The 20341-nt window shown below is 40.6% G+C and overlaps 1 protein-coding gene across 2 annotated transcripts in view; it reads left to right on the top strand.

The window, feature by feature from the left end:
• The window catches only part of LOC142391653 (inactive dipeptidyl peptidase 10-like), a 109840-nt gene that overhangs the window by 30406 nt on the left and 59093 nt on the right, over positions 1-20341 (top strand). Inside the window, exons 1-2 of one of the 2 annotated variants that reach the window (XM_075477580.1) lie at positions 11040-11189; positions 20140-20254. In XM_075477580.1, coding sequence (XP_075333695.1) covers positions 11133-11189; positions 20140-20254 — 172 coding nt within the window. In that variant the 5' untranslated portion in view covers positions 11040-11132. Of the gene's footprint in view, positions 1-11039; positions 11190-20139; positions 20255-20341 lie in introns of those variants that run through there. The other variant, XM_075477579.1, reaches the window with a different exon arrangement.

The following is a 20341-nucleotide window of genomic DNA, read 5'->3' as shown; positions in this document are numbered from 1 at the left end:
TACCCACCAGTTTCAGCAGTTGTAGTTTAATTCAGAAACATGTATTTCAGATATCTGCTTAGCTCCAGAGTTCAGTGTACAGGAAATAGGGCTTAGGCTGTACACAGTGAATGGAATTCAGTGGAATGTTCTAATAAGGTGAGCTGCCCAAGCTCGAGTGTATAAACCAGTAGATTACCCAGGATGTTACATTCAACCATCTCAACAAACATTATTATAATGAATAGAAATATACTTTTCTAGCTTTAAAGGGCCATTATTTACAGATTCACATTGTTATTTCTAGATCTCCTTGTAAAGTTTTTAGTGCTTTAATGTTCAAAGAACAATATTCTAATACTATATTGTGAAGGAAGTCCTTGTTACTTTGAGTGATTTAGTTAAATATAAATATATATATATATATATATATATTTTTTTTTAATCAAAAGGCATTGATAATATAAACAATACAATTAGTTTCGTATCCACAGATGGCTCTGAGATAAACAGATGGCAGTGCGGTCTACATTAAATACAGACGGGTAGCATCAAGAAACAGTGTGTACAGATGTTTATCCAACATTTATCTTTAAAAGTAGGTTTTTCTTATTTATTTATCAAAGGAATCACTTGTGCAATAAAGACAAAATGTGCAGAAGGTAGTCTTTTGAATTTCCCCCATTGGGAGATGAATAAAGTATTTTTCTATTCTATTCTAATAAATAGTCAGAACTGATCACATATTTATATCGGAACAGTACAGTTTTGTAGCTTATATAATGTACTGTAAAGCGGAGAAAATCCCCCAACTTCTTTGCTGAAACATTTTCTGAACGAATTTTAAGCCTATAGTTTCAAGCTCTGAAGGAACAGTTCCGTGACTCTTGCACTCGGAGAGCAAAGGTTTTGATGGTTTCACCTTGATTCTTCCTGCAAAGCCTCTTCGTTTGCCTTTTAAAACAAAAACTGAGTAAATTCATCTCCACCGTACGAATTCCCCCGACACAGATTCGACTATCAGACTAATGATGCCAAGTGAAACTGGGTTGATTGATTTCACTTGTGAATGACACCATTTTTTTTTTTTTTTTCCCCAGTCGTAAAAACCAGAACAGATGGGTTCTGTGTGTATGCGTGTGCGCTTGACGTCTGTTTACCCTGAATAGAAAAGCCAGGCAGATATGCTTTTGTTGCAAGAACAAGAGAGCCGTCTTCACTTTCACTCAGCTGCACTGTAGGTCAAACACTTCTTCATTGTTTTTCGACAACGTTGCTTTGCTGAGCTTGCTGGTTCGTCTGAGTGTTTGAGCTGCTGAGATGTCAACATGATGGACCAAGAACACAGGTTCCTGGAGGTGAGATGCCAATATGTTTTAACTTTGGAGTTTTCTAGATGTGTATACATATATATAAATACAAATAATGCTATGGAATAGTCTTGATCCACGCCTCATTTGTTTATACTTTACTTTCAGGCAGTCAGACTTTCTTATAATCCTTTAATAAGGGCCTCGAGCAATAGTTCTCCGGCTTTCTGAAGGTTTTTCAAAGTGTTTTTCTATTTTGAACATTTTCAGCTCATGCCATGTACATGAGCATTTTTAGATGAATGAATTTATTTGTAAAATCACCTAACATTGACCTCTGAATCATTCAAGCACAAAAAAAATTCAAGCACAGAAATGAAAGGATGATCCAGTGTTGTGTCTGATCATAACAGACCAGTTAACAAAGGATTCATTTTAAAATGCATTTCTCAGTACTCCGTCCTTAAATTTGAGGAAACCAGAAAAACACACACACACACACACACACACACACACACACACACACACACACACACACACACACACACAAACAAAATATCTACAGCAAAATAACAGTATCTGCAAAAGATGTCTTTAAAAAAAAAAAATCCAACAAAACCTGACAAAAAAAACTTCATCCAGAACTTTGAGAAGCAATTACTGAAGCAGTGTGGGATCATCCTGACAGAGAATGGAACAAAAGGCAGCCAACGTCCAAAGAAGAGCTTTGGGATGTCCTTCAAGAAGCCTGGAGAACTATTCCTGAAGACTCCTTAAAGAAATGACAGAAAGCTTGTCTAAGAGGGTGTCTCAGGCTGTGTTGGAGAATAAAGGGGTTTGTGCCAAATAATGTCTGTAAGAATTGTACAAACTGTTTGTGCCTTATATGCCTTATTTTCATCTACATATCCCAGATGAAGTCTGCCATGTGTAATAAGTCGTGAAATCAAGCAACATCGCCATCATTGTGTGTCGAGGTGAAGCTCCTCTGCCGGAGAAAATTACATCTGTTTTATTGTAAAGTCCCAGCAGAATCTGCTGCCTGCAGGGAGAGTTGAAGCTCTGAGAAACAGAAACCTATCTTCTGGGACTCTAAATGTATCAGACTGCTGTTGTGCATGATGGGTGGGCTTCAGAGCGGGGGTTTGTGAGATTCAAACACCGGATGTTGGGGTTATAACGTGCAAAGCCAACAGGAAACCAGTCAACTCATGTCACAGCATCTTTTTTTATAATGTAGTTTTAAATGATACATTACACACTGAATAAGAAACATAAAACAGAGCCAGCTGTCTGGGATATAGTGTGCGCCTGTTTCCATACAACAGTGAAATAATGTCATTTTTTACATTGTTGTTTTACATATGCCATTTTAAATGGTAAAATGGTTTTGTTTGGCCAACCACCCAAAAAACGTACCATACACGATGGATGAGTTAAAAAAAAAAGAAAAAAAAGTGGCCTGTCACATTCAAAACAACCTAAATGAAAGAATCTGTAGAAATAATCAAGCCCTTTTGGGTTATTTACTCCCCCTGCGGAGCTTTTGCTGTCCTCCCAGAATATCTTTAAGTTGGACTCATGTTCTGGTGAACTGCTGCACCCCCGTATGCTCGTTGCAAATTCCAATTGGCTACATCTTTGAGCAGTTCTAGCTACTTTTGGTTTATGCCAAATGATTCAAAATATGTACTCCCTGTAGATTTGATTTTTCTTCATTCGTACATTTACGTTTATCGCAGTTTGAAGCCATACTGCCATTGGTCTAGAAAAATCTTGCAAATCAAAAGGTCCAGAAAACTTCTTCCCGTCATCAGCTTCGATAATCGTCGTTGTTTTTTTGCCCGCACGCTGGCTACAGTCGGAGCTTGAGATGCATTTTAGTCACATCCTCTCTCCTTTTTTCGCTTTCCATCTGTTCCATTTGTTGTGAACCCTGCTTCTCAAATGCCTTGTGTCAAATTCTTTAAATTGAGGACATATGTAAAATTAGTCTTAAGGAGGAAGGAACTGAATTTGTTGGTTAAAGTCGATGTGACCTCAAAACAGCTTTTTGTCCATAACTCAAGAATTAGTACCCTCCTTTTAACAATGTCTAAAAGCCTCAAGGGATAGAACATCGAACAGATCATGTTTTATGTCCAAAAGGTGAAACAGCAACTTTTGTTCTTACTAAAACACCTAAGTGTATATTAAGACTGTAACCTTGAAACAGAAGGGGGTATTGAGGCAATATTTCACATTTGGTAGGGGCTCCATGTGAAACACTTATCTTGGATGACCATTGTTTTGATCCCTTCGGTCTTCACTATGTATTGGCATACAAACAAGACATTGATACTAGTTTGTTTCTTTTTTTGCTCCACCATTAGTATTGCCGCTACAGAAACCGTCGTCAGCTCCCAGTTATTTTAACAGCAGTAACTCTTGTCATTCGTTTTGGTAAAGTTTGTTAAATGATTCAACGATGATTAACTAAGACTTATAGTTGCAAACAGCTGAGAAGTAATGACAGACAATTAAACTCCACATTTTGGTCACTTGGGACCCACCACGCATTGTTTTTCCTGCCACATATTCAGGTTAAAAAAGCCCAGTAGATTCTTTACAGCAGGGGTGTCAAACTGGTCCATGAAAGGGCCGTGTGGCTGCAGGTTTTTGTTCCAACCCTGCGACAGCACAGCTGAAGGAAACAAGTCAGCTGTGCTGTTGCAGGGTTGTAACAAACACCTGCACCCACGCGGCCCTTTCATGGACCAGTTTGACACCCCTACTTTACAGCCTCATGAGAGATCTCAGTTCCTTTGGAATACCTAAAGCAAATGGGCCAATATCTCTGATTCACCCCTAAAACTCCTTCCAGTTGGTAGCAGCCGGACCTTGAACCGTTCAGAACTGCTACAAAACAACTAAAGCGATGCTTAGACTTTTTTTCTACAACCTGATCTATCTGAAAACCAAATTTACAGTTACGTTTTGTTGTCTTTGGAGTAAGAATGTTGGTTTTGACAGCATTATATATGGATATTCTTGTGGTTGGTGTTATTATGTATGTAACAAAAAACAACCGCTGTCCCATTATTGCACCTGCATGACTCCAGCCTTTGTACCAGCCAGCATCGGACAAGCAGCCATTTGTTTTTCTTTTTTTGGGGGGGGGCTTTTTATGCCTTTATTATATAGGACAGTGAAGAGAGACAGGAACCAGGGGGCAGAGAGAGGGGGAATAACACGCAGCCCAGGGCCGTCCGATGCGGGATTGGAACCGGGGCCAGCTGCACGAGGACTATAGCCTCTGTACATGGGGCGGCTGCTGTACTCACTACGCCACAGACCGCCCCGCCATTTGTTTTTCTATAGCAACACACCATCTTCCTCAATTGCTCTGTAGGGTGAAGCTCCAAAGAACCTAGAGTTGGTTAATGGGTCAGTCAATCAACCTTGACCCACTTTTATCTAGGTTATGGTATTGGTTTTTCTACGCAGACCCCACTGTTTTTCATTAGTTATATTTCAATCGGTCACTCAGCTGTGTCTGTTTTCAACATTTCAATTCAGAATGTGGAATTAATACAAGCGGCATAACAGATAAATTAAGTGAGTAAAAATTCCATTTCTACTGCTTGTGTTAATTAAAGGCTGCAATGTGCTTTGAGGCAAGCTGCCACAAAGGAAAATGCAAAAATCATACAAATGCAGTTTGAAGCCTATATTGTGGAACTCTTACACAAGCCTCTCATAGCAGTGTCGAATGATTTATTTCTGAGAAATTATTTATCATTATTTTAGTTCACAGTTTTGATATTTTGAAAGCCCTGTGTGTAGATTAAAATATCCATGTGCATCATCATAGAAATGACTAATAGGTTTTGCAGGTAGATTGTTTTATCAGGCAGCATCACACTCCCACTCACTACATAGTCTTTTATGGATGCGATTTAAAGCATTAAAAGCTGTGTGTATGAGCTTCCTCTGGCAGTAAGATGAAGATCTAGAATAATATTAACAGAAATGTTCAGGTCGGTGGCTTCATTTTTATTAGATGTATTCTTGAGGTGGTGGTCTCGAGGTAGAGACAACTCGAGTGGAATGTATCTAATTTATTTAAACACTATTCACTGTTAGACATTTGATTGGTGCTGTTTGAACTAATTTAACCTCTTTTGTGATTTTTGCATCAAACTCAGTCCGATTCAAAAATACCCTGATCCTTAAAATGCAAAGTGTATTGATTTTGCCGCTTGCCTTTAGGATTCGACTACATTTCCAGACTAACTAATTGCAGCTTCAAAAAAATTAAACAACACAGGACAGCTCTATGCAAGTCCAGCAATGTCAAAGATATAGAAAGGAATAGTATCTAGAGTTTGACAATTAGTCTGCAAATGCGCCCTTGTCCAATCTTATCATACTTTATGAAAGTGTCACAAAATGTATTTTTAAATTTGACTTCCATTTTCTTTGGTACACCGACACAAAAAATGCGTAAACACCCCTCTGTTCCTCTAATACAACTCCAAAACCCAGAGTGATCTCACTTCCTATATCAGAGACTGAATTTGTATCTCAGAGAGAAAGAGTGAGGCACCATTTTAAGACTTTAACATGCTCTTAGAGCGTCAGGATCCTTCTGGGTCAATTAACCTACTTTCTTATCAAAAGAAAAGAAAGGGAAAAACACATTTTCCACCCGACATCACTCAGTAGGTCCAAACTCAGAGCCCTGCAGGCTTCCATCCAGGCAGCAGGTTAATTACATTCACCTGGCATCCCAGGTGTAAATAAGCTCTGATTAGACGGCGGGAGTGAAACACAGGGGGTTGTTTTGGCTTGTGACCCATTAAAGCAAACTTAGCAGCTTTTTTTCCCCTCTCCTCAGTTTTCAGATGATGCCTTTCGCCGTAAATCCCAGAGCTGAAAAGCTTTGCCCAACTCCAGTAAAATTGCTATCAGAGGCTTTGAAGGCTGATGTATTGAGAGGGCACAAAGCTCTAAAGTCCTGAATGTTTTACAGGAAGAGAGGCGATAATGAACTTGCTGCCCTGACGGCGGTTAATTCCAGCCTCCACTGCCAAAAGCAGATATGTGGATATTGTGCAACAACATGCTTCCATGTTAACACAGATGTACACAAATGCTAAAGCTAGAGGGAGAGATGCACCAGTGAGCATGCTGCGAGACAACTGTGGAGAGAATTTGCACCTTGGGGATGTTAGTGAACTTCCCAAACACCAGCAGAGGTCAGAGGGAGCGAGATCATTTCCATAGTGTCTCTGATTCCATCTGTTAAATTTTTAATGGAGAAGGAAAGTCTAACTCGAGCTTTTGAGGATCCGTTCCAATCCTCTTTTTCTTTCTTCTTCCACCATCCTCCATCTGCTCCGCTCTTCCTCCACTTCCATCTCCTTCAGCATTTTCCCTCTCATTTGCTTTCTTTTTTGAATGTTTCGATCAGCAGTCATCTCCTTCCCTCGCTCCCAGGGCACTGACCTCACGCTTTCCCTCGCTCCCTTTCCATCGTGTTCACATGCTTGCGCTGCGGCACGTCAGATAATTCCTACTACAACAACCTTTCAGAGCTGAATTTTGAAGATATTCGCTGTTTAAAGATGCATTATCCTCAGGGAGGCAGCTGAAAGGGTAACATCCAAGGATGAAGATGAAGAAGAACAGCATTCATGAATTGAACACAGCAAGATTCATACAGCATTCATCAAAATAAAAAACATTAAAAAAGATAAATCAATAAAGATATGAGTGCAACTAAAGGTTTACTTCTTAGATTTTTTTGGAGGGTAGACATTAGGCAAATTTGTGCATCTTGATTTAAACTCTAAGTTTGGACATTTAATATCTGCTGCCTTGTTCTCCTGTGCCTCAGCATGACTACACAACTGACCTTGTAAAAATCAGTGTAACGCCCCTTTGATCGTCAATTACATCTGGCAGGCTGAATCTTCTCAATAAAATCTGCAGGACAGCCTGCCTACTGTGTGTAATTGACACACAATAATGTCACACACCACCAATACAGAGGAGCTAGCCTGAGAATCAGAGCAAGGATCCAAAACAAATTTCTTGTGACAAGCTAATCAATCATCCAGCTCCACAAGAGAGGTAAAACTGCTTTGTCACTTAGCTTTTTGGCTTATAAAACAGCTTTTTTTTTAAAAAAAAAAAGCATCTACACTGCATCAAACTATCCTGTAAAACTAACCATAAGGTCCAAATCTGAATTCCAGCTCCAGTTAATTGTCTTTTCGCAATTATTTGTCATGTTTCCAGCAGATGTTTTTTCAAGTATTGTTTGACGTAGCATGAAAAATGGAGAATTTTTTTTTTTTTTTAATACTTGCTGGAAAAACAAACATGACAGTGAATAATAATAATTTAAAAAAAAAACAATGTAAACACAAACATTTGAATTGGAAAAATGACCTGAAATAACTTAATCCGTTTTTCTTTCACCTATATCCAAGGTAACTGGTTCTGCTAGTTTCTTCTTCATTAAGGTTTTGTGTCCAGTTTGCAGCCTCGACGACTTGTTGTTTAATACAGCCGTGCCTTGTAGCCTGTACTGCCATCTTCTGATGACACCATGCAGCCTGGTTTCTTCACTTCAAACCAGTTTATAAAACCTGCACAAATAAATGTTTTTGTCTAATTTTACATTTTGCTTGTTATTCTGCAAAATAATTCTATGCTTTATTTCCATGTTATGATTTTTGATCAAGTGGAAGTTGCTAACTGTTTTCCACTGACATGTTAGCTTTAGCTTCAGTCTTTTGGTAAGACATTGTGTTAACCTTCATGTTTGAGCTAAAAGAAGAGTTTGTAACATATCTGTGCCTAGAGAATTATACCTAGAACTAACTGAGTTTAGGTTAGCTTAATTAGCTACTTATCTATAGACAACAGAAAGTACTAGTTTGAATCATTGTAGCCTATTAGCATGCCATTTGTCTTTTGCAGTTGCTTATGGAGAATCATCACTGGCTCAAAAAGATTTCTGATATGTGGCAGACCTTAGGAAGGGTCTACTTTAAGGCAAGCTATAATTTTTTGCTAAGCCTGATCAAGTAGATTTTAATGCCTTAACCAAACCAAGCAACAAGTAAAAGTGAATGTAAACAGTGACTGAGATCAAGAGTGAAAAGAAAAAGAAAAAAAATCTCTTGGATGATAATAGGTATGTCTTTTAACCACTGCTCAACCTATGCAGCTCAGAGGAGAAATCTTTTCTTTCTACATGCTGCTTTAGACACGTTTGTGAGTTCCAAAAATCTGTCGTGTTATTGTACATGTACAAAAAAAAATAAAAAATAGAGGAAGACATGTCTGAGAACGCGCTTGATGGATTTTATTTCAGGACAGCTTTACAAACATCTATCATCCTATTTTTGGGATTTTCACTATTTTTTTACCCACCACTAGGATGTTTGTCCATTTGTACGGCGTTTGTTAGCCTACGGGAACTTTGCATTGTGCTGACTCCGTGGGGTGGTTTGGTCCAGAGAATCGGTCTGTGCAACAGCTTCCGAGGTTGATGGCTTCTCATTGGATCAAATTCGACAGATATTTAAAACCATAAGTGACTACTTGAGAAAATAACTAATGGGTGAGTGGCGGTGTCACAGAAGCTATTTACAGAGCATGCTTTTTCCACACAGCTTCTTGTGAAATTGGACCATTTCCTGTCATTTTAATGACAGATGATCCAATTGCTGCCTAAAATTATCTCGACATGGTTGGCATACAGCGAATAATCAGGCTGGTTGGAATCAGCTCTTAAGTATTTCACCATCTTAGTGTAGAAAACCAAACTGTGTGAATTGCTATATATTTGGGGGGGGGGGGGGTGTTAAGAAAAAACTGGAGGTTTAATTGTTGTTAAGATATTGTTATTGTCCACGTGCCAACACTGATTTTGTACTGCAAGATTGACGGGCCAAAAAAAAGAGTTTGTTGAGGGGGAAAAAAAACGAATAGAGACGTAAAAACGGATATTTGTATCTTTTTTTTTTGCAGTCAAATATACGCACACACATTCACAAGACAAGCGCCCGCAGGCCAGTTTGTCTTCATCTTCATTTGCGCGGTTTTCCATTTCCCTCCCTCCTGTCATCATCAGTATTTTTAGATGAGATAGTGTGTGTGACTGTGTTGTGTCTTCAGGGCTTTCTCTGTGACACCTATCCATTTGCATTCAGCCACTTGGCAGCGGGAAAGGCCAGCTGGTTACTGATCTGCTGGTTACTGATCTCGTTCTGCTTCATTCTCATCCGGAGGGATTCCAGATGAAGCCCCGATCCGCTTCATTCTCCGGTGAGATGCAGAGCTATAATCCCATCATTTATACCGTGGGATGCTCCAGCACTTGATATCACAGAAAGGCTCTTAGTCCCTGAAGTGATAATGTGGGAATAGGAGTGTGACATCATCATAGGCAAAAAAATACCATAAAGAGCCTCACACATTCAATATAAGTCTCTTTGGATATATTACACTGCTGCACAACCTCACTGGTAAACTAAAGATGCAGTTATCATGCATCTGGATTGCTTTTAAATGAACTGCTGTTCACTTAATGCCTAGAAACTCAAGAAGTTGTTGGATCTCTTTTGTTGCCTTTTAATTAACCAAACTTTGACAAATACCATAGGAATGACTGGAACAGTTTGAGAGTCTATTAATAATATTGCATTCCTTTTACAACTCAGTCTGTCAAAGGTGTAATTGTAGTCACAAAGTACCTGAAGATGCAGTTTAAAACTTAATATTACACAACACTGGCTTATTGGTTCATAAGTCAGTGTTAAATAGTTTTCAAAAAAAAAAAAGAAGAAAAACCACATTCCTTGAAAGCCTAGAAAATGATTGCGAAAGACCAATTTAAAACACTTTTAAAGTTAACAAGAAAGTCTGGCTGCTTGGAGGCGAAATGCATAGAAATGAGTGGTGGCTCATTCTTTTGGCACAGTACTGCATATTATTTTCATGTGGGAAATTGAATGCATAAAAACCTATGAACAATTCCAGCTTTAACAATAACATTAATTTGAAGACTATATTTGCAGAGGTGCAAACCAGTATTTTTTGCCTCAAAAATACTCATATATATATATATATATATATATATATATATATATATATATATATTTTTATATATTTTTATATATTTTTATAAAATGATCTCAAATTCTAACTTAAATTTAAGGCCTTTCAAATTCCAAGACTTTGCACACAGCAACGTAGGTCCGCGTCTTCGTGCTTTTAAAATACACAAGTGAAAGCACTAGAATAATTGGCTGTGGTGTGATTTAATGGCCGCCCCCCCTTCCTTTTTGATACGATTCGAAATGTTTCAGCACCACGGACAGCGCTACTGAAAGTGACGCCGGATGTGGTTGTTTAATTGAAAAATAAAAGCCAGTGCAAAATCAAACCTGGCGAAATTGAAAAACAAAATTTCTCACGAGAGACGGGAGTCTCACGAGACAATAATCAACTGCGTCTGGTTGGCACCTCCCCTACAAAGGGCTGAGCAACTGAGCTAAAACGAATGCAAGCAAAAGCTCTTTATAGAAAGTTGAAGCACACATGTGATGGAGGTGTGTGTGTGTGTGTGTGTGTGTGTTTGTTGTTTTTAATGTTACGGCAGCGCTCAGACAGAGACGACATTGGGGCGTTTACTTTTGAAACCCTTACCGGAATCTCGCGTTGTTTTTGCGCGCCACTTGACGCTCCGCCGACTAAATTATCGCGCTGACGGAGGTTTGTGGATGTTAACACCGGGAGAGCCGCTGGATTCGGGCTGAGAGACGAGGCTGTGGCTCCGGTACAATGACGGCGTCCAAAGATCCCACCAAGAAGAAGCCAAAAGACTCGCAGCAGGATGAGGTACACTGAAAATAAGTCGTTTGCTTCCATTAACTCAGCTGTTGGGGGAGACGTACGTGCGCGTGGACAGACGCTCCAGTCATCCTGTGACACGGTTTACAGGGACAATGGGGGGGATGGATGTCTGTACGTTTTATAGGAGAGTGCAGCAAAAAAAGGAGAAAGGGGAAATGCAAAGCTCAGATAAATACAGGAAAATATGCATTTTTCTCTGCTGACATACATTTGAAGTGAATTACTTATGTTTGTGAAAGTTATCAAAGAGCATTAAGAAATAAGGAACCAGCAGAATCAATGTCAAACATAGGGAATCAGTCTCAGCAGTTACCACTCTGCCCAGACTTGAGTCTGTGTGTGATGTCTTGTGGCTTCACACACAGCCGTGACAGTATGTATCTCACTGTAGGACAGGGGAGCAGAATCATCAGCTCTGATGAGCGAGGAGAGCTGAACAGACACGATTAATGAGCACACAGTATCCAACAGGTTGTACAGCAGGATCGATCACTTAAATGTTATGGAGAAAAAGATCAAATTGTTCCTCTTGGGCTGTTTGGTGTCAATCCGAGTCCTGCTGCGTTTGAAGAACTTTTGCATCTTTGCTCTCATTTTGTCTGGTTGAGGTGATTTAGTATCTCTGGTTGTGGCAATTTTGTGCTGCTTTATGGTTGGTTTTGTGCTCAGTTAGGTCATCGTTTCCCCCATTTGGATCATTTTTTCCATCACCTCAGGTCTTGCTTTGGTCATTTTCTGACACCTCACGTGTCTTTGTGGCCATTTTGATCATCTGATCAATCTGATTTATATTTGTTTGGAAATTCTGCGTCTCATTTTCATAAGTCTGGCCATGCCGTGTCTTTGTCTTCTTCTGTGTCTGATTTTTGTCTCAGGTTCTTTCAACTCGTGTCATTTATGTTCCCTACTACCTCAAATAGACTGTGTGTTCTGTGCGGTTTTTGGTTTATTTTTGGCTCATTTTGGTCATTTTTAGCCTGTTTGCAAACAATTTGCATCTTTGTCTCTATTCTCGTAGGTTTGAGTCTCATTTTTGTGCCATTTAGGTGATTTTTTTTTTTTACCCTTTACAACGGTGGTTTTGCATCTTTGTCTTCATGACTCGTGTTCATTTTTCTAGTATCATCTTTCTTAGCAGTCACCCCCCCCCCCCCCCCCCCCTCATTTATTCTCTTATTTTGTGGTCCTTATTATCACCATTAGAATCATTTTAGGAAATATCACTCCTTTTTTTGTCTCATTTACACTGTCTCTGTAATTCTTTTCTCCCAAATAGCATTCCTCTGTGGTTATTTAGTGCATATTTGTTCTCAGTTTGTACAGACTTTTTTTTTATTCATTTTGTTACTTTCAGTGTTTGTCTTAATTTTTGCTGTTTTAAGTCTAATTTTGGCAGTTTTTACCCTCACTGAAGTCAGTTTTTATTGGAGGAACGTTGTTTTCAGAATTTCAACTCAAAGTAAATACTTTGATTTCGAGCCGCTTAGAAGTGCTCCGATAACAATCTGCCACTGGGCACTGGTTGCTTTTGGATGTTCAGTCGCTGATTAATGGTGTAATCTGGGTTGGTTCTCATATTGCGAGGGATGATTGCGCGCCTCTATTTTTGGCTCCATTGTTTGTTGGATTCTTTCCTTGGACTTGCAAACATCAGTGTCTCAGCTGCTTTGTTTCAGTTTGTCACATTTCTTGTGTTGTTGGATTGTTTGAATGTCTCAGACTTTATTTCCTTTTTTTTTTAAAAACGTCTGTCATTCACAGAAATGCTCAAACTGGGACTTTACATAGAGTCATGTGAAACAGAAAGTACACCCTCTTTTCTCTGAGGTTATACATATCTAGTCCTTACTAGGTCTTGAAATTGGGTACATATTTCTCTCTCTCATTCTTTATTGAACAAAAACTGAGAAAACACAGAAACAGTGTGTGAAAAACCAAGTCCACGCTCACTGCTTACATAGGAAAGAAGCAGCCAGATGCTGTTAATCAAATGCACTTGATCATCGATCATCAGTGGCATCAGTTCACTGGTCTGGAGCATTCGGGTGTGTGTTAACACAATGCCAAGGAGGAAAGACATCAGAAACCATCTTCAAGAAGCAATTGTTGGGGCCCATCAGTTTGGGAACGGTTATAAGGTCATTTCGAAAGAGTTTAGAGTCCATCATTCTGCAGTGAAATATTATTCACAAGTGGAAAACATTCAAGACAGCTGTTAATCTTCCTCGGGAGTGGACGCCCCAGCAAGTTCACCCCAAGGTCAGACCGTGCAATGCTCAGAGAAACTGCAGAAAAACCCAAGAGCTACATCTCAGACTCTACAGGCCTCAGTTAGCAAGTTAAACGTTAAAGTTCATGACAGCACAATTAGAAAAAGACTGAACAAGTATGGCTCGTTAAGAAGGGTTGCAGGAGAAAGCCTCTTCTCTCTAAAAAGAACATGGCAGCAAAGCTTAGGTTTGTAATGCTGCATCTGAACAAGCCACAAGACTTCTGGAACAATGAGCCTCATGCAAGAAGCGTTCGTACGCACAGATTTGTTCTTAAATCATTCATACGAGTGATTTAAGAGAATTTGCGCATTCACCAATCTTTTCGTATTTTACGTTTTCTTTCAGGTACGAACAGAATTTACGACTGATCCAGAGCTGTCGTAGGAGTTTCGTAAAATAGTCCGCTGTTATTCAAATCAAGTTTGCTTGACTAATGGATTGTATATTTAATTACTTTGAAGCAAACATAAATAAATATACATTATACCCTATAAGTATGCTGACATTATTCTGTTTGACTTAAATTATGCACTAATTGAAGGTTCATTTGACTCTGTATATAACAAGGTCAATGGGAAGCGTAACCAGCGGCTGACTTGATACTTTTGGATGCCTTAGTGCATCAGGCTCTTGGAAGAGAACGTGTGGAGACAGACGAATGGCTAACATCGCAATTAAGACTGCCAAGGACTGTGCTGCTACAAATATGCAGCTTGCTAGAGCCACAACTCCAGAGAGAAACACGTTGATCAAACCCAATTCCACCACACGTCCAGGTCCTCACCACCCTTGGATTTTTGGCCACTGGAACCTTTCAGAGGGAGATTGGAGACAGATCGGGGGTGTCCCAGTCCTCTGTGAGTCGTGCGCTCCCCTTGGTCATCAAAGCTCTCATCAGTTTATCCCCCATGGTACATCAGATTCCCATACACCGCTGTCCCATACACAAGTACAAATTAAGAGGGACTTTCATGCCGTGGCTGGACTGCCAATCATAACCGTGCTGTCGTGGAGCGCACTGAGCTGAAGGCCAGGTGGGTGTGTCTCGATACTCCCGTAATTCCACTGCTGACACTGCTAAAAATGACAGATTTTCCTTTTTGGATCTCTGAAAGCAGAACTTCAGTCTCAGAGCCCGTAAAGTTGTTCTTTTTGCGGCTTGATGCCATTCTCATGATTCAACACTCAACATTTTCCTGGCACAGGAGCGAGGAAGCACAGCCTTATATGGTATCATTTTGGGCGTGGAGTATGCAAATCTACTATCCTCGTGCACGTGCACTTAGATACGCACGAGTGGGATTCATCATTTACGCAGGTCGTTTACACACTTTTTGCGAAGTTAAGAGCGTTTGTTGAATCTGACGTGGCCTGTTCGCACGAGACCTTACGAAAAAAGTGAGAGAAATTTAGAATAAAAATACGGAAATGTTCTTGCATGAGGCCCAATGTCCTTTGGACAGAGCAGACCAAAGTGGAGATGTTTGGTCATAATGCACAGCAGCACGTTTGGAGAAAACGAAACGCAGCATATCAGCACTAACACCTCATACCAACTGTTAAGCACGGTGGTAGAGGGCTGATGATTTGGGCTCGTTCTGCAGCCACAGGACCTGGACACCTTGCAGTCATTCTGCAAACCAAAGTAATCTAAAGGCAAATTTGAGGCCATGTGCCTGACAGCTTAGCTCAAATTGACTCTTTATCAGGCCACTGCAGAGCTTGATGAGCCATTCATTTGAATCAGGTGTGGTGGAGGAGGGGAAACATCGAAAACATGCAGGGCAGTGGGTCCCGAGGACCGGATTAGAGAAACACTGCCATAAAGGAATGTGCACCAAAATTCCTCCATGACGATGCAAGAGACTGATAACACCATACAGAAAATTATTACTTCAAGTTATCGCTGCGAAAGAGAAGACCAGAGGATTTTGAATAATATATCCTGATCCAAAAAAGAACTAAAAGAAGGTGGGTTCTCAGTTGGTGCACACTCGGATGTCGACGTATTTTTGGGTGCTTGTCCCTTTAAATGCACCCCTCCCTTCCACACACTCAGCGGTAAACACAAACACAGACGCGCACTCTTGATTCGCTCGCCTGCTTTACTTTCCACCGAAGTGAGTCTGATGAACACTGCTGCAGTGAACTGTGGCTGATGAAGCGCTCACGCAGAGCACGCCGAGAATTAGCTCCGAGATGTTGAACTAATGCTCGGAGAGAAGTCGATGGCCCTGCGGTGTGTGCAGTGAGCTCCACCTACTGCTGAGCGTGTGTGTGTGTGTGTGTGTGTGTGTGTGTGTGTGTGTGTGTGATTCAGTTATTCCCGCTTCGTTGATTAAACCGCTTCCACCTCACCAGCAGCACGTGTGATCCAGATTGTTCTGGACACATTTCTGCCTCTTATCTTCGGCGTCAGACATGTTTGTTCCAAAGGGTGTCGTCACTTTAATCCCTCGGTTAGAAGGCCTGTTAGTTATGGCCCGAATTCAAAGTGTTTTGGATCGTTCGAGGTTTCAACTCACAGAACACGATTGGAAATATTCTTATTTATTAAAACTCCTTTTTTTCCTCCCCCGAGCTGTTAAAGACTGCTGGGAGAGACGAGCAAGAAGAAAAGCACCACAAGCACAGCTGTGATGCAAAGTGTGGATGACAAAGCTCGCGCAGCATTTCCGGGACTCTTGACAGGAAACAGCCCAGCCAGCATGTCCATGTGGGGCCCATAAGGTTTAAATTTGGGCTGCAGATAAGGGTCCCAAGTGGGTTTGTCCGCAGTTTCCACGGTGGCCTCACCTGTGTTTGCCCATATGGGTTTCAAGTTGCTGTGTGGCTTTGGTTGGACTTTGCATTTAGCCAATTTGAATGTGAACACTCTTTTACTTTGTGTGATGTGTTTATCTGTATTGCCTTTGGAATAATTTAAGGCTTAGGGCAACCCTAACCCTTAAACCCTTCAAAGTTGCACTTTGAAACCCATATGGGCAAACACAGGTGAGGCCACCGTGGAAACTGCAGACAAACCCACTTGGGACCCTTAACTGCAGCCCAAATTTAAAGGGATATTTCGCCTCTTTTGACATGAAGCTGTATGACATCCCATATTAGCAATATCATTTATGAACATTGACTTACCCCCTGCTGCGTCCTGTGAGCTGAGTTCCAGCCTCGTTTTGGCGTCGACAAAGGTAGTCCGGCTAGTTGGCTGTGGTCGCAAAAATAAAGCATCTTGCTTCTCAAAACAATATGCGTTCAAAAGAGTAATACATTTGCATCACAAAATCGTTATCCAGAAAAAGTCAGACCCTACAATCGCTTGGCGCTATTTCTCTCTACCTTCGTATCACTGCCTGCTGTGTGACCGTGCAGACCGAGCAGGAAACACCGTAACAGGTGCAGCTATTGGCAGGTAGCTGTACGCATTGATATGAAGGGAGGCAAAAATAGCACCAAGCGATTGTGAGGTCTGACTTTTTCTGGTGAACGATTTTGTGATGCAAATGTATTACTCTTATGAATGCATATTGTTTTGAGAAGCAAAACGCTTTATTTTTAAGCCCCAGCCAACTAGCCGGACTACCTTCTTCAACGCCAAAACTCGGCTGGAACTCAGCTCACAGGACACAGCAGGAGGTAAGTCAATGTTCATAAATGATATTGCTAATATGGGATGTCATACAGCTTCATGTCAAAAGAGGCGAACTATCCCTTTAAACCATATGGGCCCACATGGACATGCTGGTTGGAAGCAGCAGCTTACGTTACCGTTGTGACTCCAGCTTCCTACAGATGGATGACACATTAAAGGAAAAACCATAATTAAAAGGTGTCCCATTAAGGTCTCACCCTGCGCTGTCAGAAAAGCTCAGTGAGCGTCTGTTTATGGAGGCGTCGCTCGTTAGCTTTCTCCTCGTACACACAAACGCACAAGCATCCCCTTCATCACATGCACACTTCAGACTGAAATATCTGCCCCTTTTTCCTGATGTCTTTCTCTTACTTCTAAGCACAGATGTCGCTTCAGTCACAGCTTCCATTAAAAAAACGTGGCCTCAGGCAGGCCAAAGCTCCTTCCCTCTGTGCCCCAGCAGTGAACCCCCTCTTTCAGCGAGATCTTTTCCCCTTTCCATTTTGAATCTAAATGACCCGGGCGTGCTCGGCATGTTTACACACCACCGAGCAGGATTAGACGTGTGGAAACGTCTGCGTTTGCTTCGATTTTTTTCCACTAATTTCCCAAAGTTTCTCCTCGAATGCGTCACCCGTCCGTTTGCCTCCGAAGCACAAACCTGAACTCGTACGGACTTTATTGGCCTTTTATTTCCATATTTTGTCAATTTGTCTCATTATTTTTGGTCATTTCGTGTCATTTGTGGCTTAGTTTGGTCAGACTGTGTCAATTCAGCAATTTTAAAATTGTCTCATTGTAGCGATTCTGCTCAGTTTTCCCAGATTTAACATCTAAGTCATTTCGGTTATTTTTCCAAATTTATGGCTCATTTTAGTTAACTTTCCCACTCAGTCTCATTTTGTTTCTCATTCTGACGATTAGGCTTATTTTGTGTCTCATTTGGGTAATTCTTTCCAATTTGTGGCTCATCTTAGTCAATTTGTACCCATGTTTGCCTCAGATTTTTGCAGCTATTCCTCTCAATTATGACCTTTATGCTCATTTTGTATCTCATTTGGACTATGTTGCAAATTTTGTGTCTCATTTGGGTAATTGACCCAAATATATGGCTCATGTTAGTCAGTCTGTACCCATGTGTGCGTCTCATTTTTAGAATTTTGCTTCTCTCACTTGAAGCCGTTTTGTGTCTCCATTTGAGGATTTAGCTCAATAGATGACCAAGTTTGGTTATTTGGTCTCTCATTTAAGTCTTTTGTTTCTCATTTTGTTCATTTTTTTTTTTTCCACATTTAGAATTTCTTTGTGGTCATTTTACAAAATTCATGTCCTACTTTTGACATTGAGTCTCAATTTTGGGACGTTGCTTTTCATATATTGTCATTTGCTCATTTTATTTCTCATTTTGCTTCATGTTCATTCTGACCATCTTCTGCTTTAAGTAGGCATCTCATTTGACATTATTTTGATCATTTAGTTTCTTATTTTGGTTCCCATTTGGAATTTTCTGCTAATTTAGCATGTTTTGCAATTTTCTTATTTTTATTTTGGGTCTCACTTTAAACATTTAATTTCTCTGCCCGTTTCATTTTGACACTTTTGCTCATTTGGTGTCTCATTTTGGTCATTTTGTTCAATTTTTGCTTCCTTTTGGTCGATTTGAGTCTCATTTAGCACCTCCGTGCATGTTATTTTGATCATTTTGTTTCTCCTTTTGGCTTTCATTTGTTTTGTTTTCTTACTCCCTTGAATTTACTACGAACTAGCTCTATTTTCATCATTTATTATAACTAACAAATGATTGTTCAAAGATACCATTTCTTCTCGAGTCAGGCTTTTGCCTCCAACCTTGTGAGATCGTTTCCAGTCGATATAAATCAAAGTCTAAGTTACAGACCATTTTCTGAAGTATGCAGCTGAAATAAGATTCTTAAATTCATTCAGTAACAGTGTCATGGCCAACACAAACTTTTCTGGGCTCTGTAGACCAGACACATTTGAGAGAAATTAGAAATGCATATCAGAAATGCTGGAGCTAAGGAGCCCAATAGATGTATTAAGTATAAGTATGCCGTGAAACTAACTATTTTTGCCAACTTTCAGGTCAAAGCAAGCATCTGTTTGAAACTGCTAATTTAAAAGAAAGTTTTCTTTGTTCTAGTTGCCTGGAGAACGGCTCCAATCTGAGAGCAAACAGCTGCTTCAGATCAAATTCATTTGCTTTGTACGAAGTCACGCACCGCCCAAGCAACAGGAGTTTTCATCGCACCTCTCTGGTGTTCAGAGGAAACCAGGGCGGCTGGAAAACTTTCAGTCCAACGCTTTTGATGTGTGAATGAGGCTTCACTTGCTGGATGTTTTCTCCTCTCTCTTAAGCTCGGAGTGAAAGGCAATTTGAACGCCCCATGTCAGTTTCCCATTACAGTCCCCTGCAGTGTCACAGCTGGAAACATCTGAGTGCACGTCCTCGCTCCTTTTCTGGACTAAAGTCCGAGGTCAAACTCAAGGTTTGCATCATTTCTTTCCGCTTTCATCGTCTTGGCCTCAGGTGAAACCTTCATTACTGCAGATTGCTGTGAGAAAAGGCGCGAGCGGGTAGCCTGTTGATGAATCAAATCAAAAGCTTTGGAAGTCTTCTTTAAACTGCAGCAGAGAGGAGCTAAAAAGAGTGAACATGTATAATCAAAAGCTCAAATTACAGTTTTTAGACTGACGGAAAGCTTCGGCCTGATGACTCTCTCTGCTGATAATCACTGCAACCTGTGTAAGCTGCATTCCTGATGAATGCCTGCAAAAAACTCCAATCAATGCAGATTATGGGATACTAAAGACGAATGCTGACAAGTCTGCAAACAGTAGAGGAAACAAACTGATTAATAAATCCCCAGTTTGGAGATGTCAACACGGCACTCCGACCATCAGTGATCATCAGGAAATCTGTGCTGCCAGGCTGCTGAGTGCTCGGCGTTTTAGCCCGACCGGCACACAGAGGAAAGGCTTCTGTTGATCAGTGTGTTTTTGAATGTGTCTTCAGGAGTTTGTGGACGTCAGCCCCCCGCAGAGGAACTGGAAGGGCATCGCCATCTCTCTGCTCGTGATCGTGGTGGTCTGCTCGCTCATCACCTTGTCGGTCGTCGTCCTCACGCCCGGTACGTCGGGCGTGTTGAGATAAGGGAGAGTGAAAAAGATACAGATTTGACTTTTAAAAATGATCTCCACTGCTTGTTTTTGTTTAA

Source organism: Odontesthes bonariensis, chromosome 11 (assembly GCF_027942865.1).
Source record: "Odontesthes bonariensis isolate fOdoBon6 chromosome 11, fOdoBon6.hap1, whole genome shotgun sequence".
NCBI classification, from domain to species: Eukaryota; Metazoa; Chordata; class Actinopteri; order Atheriniformes; family Atherinopsidae; genus Odontesthes; species Odontesthes bonariensis.
This window is presented reverse-complemented; position numbering and strand designations above follow the sequence as displayed.